General features: G+C 45.1%; 1 protein-coding gene across 1 annotated transcript; it reads right to left on the reverse strand.

The window, feature by feature from the left end:
- Nucleotides 1–613: 613 nt before the first annotated feature.
- Nucleotides 614–982, reverse strand: LOC311615102 (large ribosomal subunit protein eL29-like; the record flags this gene model as incomplete). The annotated part of the gene is made up of 1 exon (XM_084870327.1): nt 614–982. One exon carries the CDS (start codon nt 980–982, stop codon nt 614–616), a length of 369 nt encoding a protein of 122 aa, XP_084726453.1.
- Nucleotides 983–1,691: the final 709 nt, after the last annotated feature.

The raw sequence follows: 1,691 nt of genomic DNA on the forward strand, positions 1-1,691 counted from the left end.
TAGGGACCTTTTCAGATGGACAAGGTCATTTGGTTCTATTTGTGTACTCACCCTGACAATATTCCACATTTCAATCAAAATAAGAGAAAATATTACTCTTGGCTTAAAGTTTTACTCTCCATTTCTTTGCACTCATTGGGTTTTGGAAAGTCCCTGAAATCAGAGCTCTTGGAATTCAATCTGAGGGTTTTGGGTGATTCAATCCCTAGAAAAAAAGGTAAGATGTCCCAGAATGTGCCTTGCATCTCTTATAGGCAGCTAAGCACAGTATGGGAACAGGAAGAAAGAAAGAAAAGGAAAAAAAAACAACAACAAAAAAAACCCATGAAGGCCCTCAAGTTTGCATGCTTCCAAGAATGAGGGCTTAGCATTTTAAACAGGCTACAACTTGGTTTCAGTTTACAGTGAGAATCCCTGCTTACTTTCAAATTCTGGCTGCAACTCACTGATTCCAACTGCTGACTACCCACCCTTTCATTTTAAAAAAATTCTGACCTAAGAGTCACTTAATTCTGGCTCCAGTAAGATCAGTCTTTAGGACATTTTGTTTTGTTTTATGTTTTTTGACAGAACCTGCCCAGATTTGTTTATAAAAACAGCAGCAGCCTAGGAGTCACACCAATCCTTCAGTCCTCACATTGGCAGACATTGGCCTCCACTGAGCAGCTTTCATAGGTTCACGGGCGCCTTTGGAATCCAGAGCTTGAGCCTGAGCTGAAGTTGCAGCCTGGGGCCTGGTTTGAATCCTGGCCTTAGACTTTGGCCAGCAGAGCCTGAGACCCTTGGCAATGTGGGCACGAGCAAGTTTCCCAAGCTTGGGATAAGTGATATAGGCAAGTTGGCTGAGCTTGTGATGGCCATCCTTTGGGGTCTTGTGCTTTCTGAGGGTCATGATAGCCTTGGCATATATGCTCATGGCCTTGGCATTGTTGGCCTGCATCTTCTCCAGGTCTTTCTTGTTGTGATTCTTGGCAAAGCACATGTTCCTTAGGAACTTAGGGTACACCCCCTTAAGACAGTCATATATTTGTGATCCGGGTTTGTTGATGCTGTTCTATGTCATTCTCAGTACTAGTTGTATGTGGTGTGGTTCTTGGACTTAGCCATATCTTCACCAAGGCCTACGGCTCCTGAAGCACCTGGGACTGGAAGAGCCAGGACACATGTTTTCCACAGAACAATTTAAGTACAGTGATCTCTTATGACCCTCTAAAAGAGCCCACTTCCTTCCCCCCACCCCCTCACCTCCAATCCAGAGACTCCAGATAGTCCTGGGAGAAATTTAAGCTCAAAGACAGCCTGGCCTGGACATCCTCCAAAGTTGTCCAGGAAAGGATGCTCATACATATGCCCCTTCCCCTTCCCTACAGACATGGGACCTGGATTACCTTCCTTATTACAGCTCCACTATGGGTGTGGTGGACCATGCCAGTGAGAACAGGCTGAGCAAGTTCCCTCTTAGTGGGATATTGGCATCCCTTGTCTCAACAGCTGTCTGATAACCTATAGCCAAATACTCCAGCAGCTGACTCCCAGAAAGTCCAGAGAGCTATGTTTGAGGGTTTCGGCTATTGTTGTAACAACGTTTTTCATCCATACCAGCTTCTGTGAATGAGTGGGCGAAGCAAAACTTTCTGCAGAAGTAGCCATACTTCTTCTTCACCCACATCCCCTTACCAATTCATTGGATT

Source organism: Pipistrellus hanaki, assembly GCF_964339955.1.
Source record: "Pipistrellus hanaki genome assembly, chromosome: 2".
Lineage (NCBI taxonomy): Eukaryota > Metazoa > Chordata > Mammalia > Chiroptera > Vespertilionidae > Pipistrellus > Pipistrellus hanaki.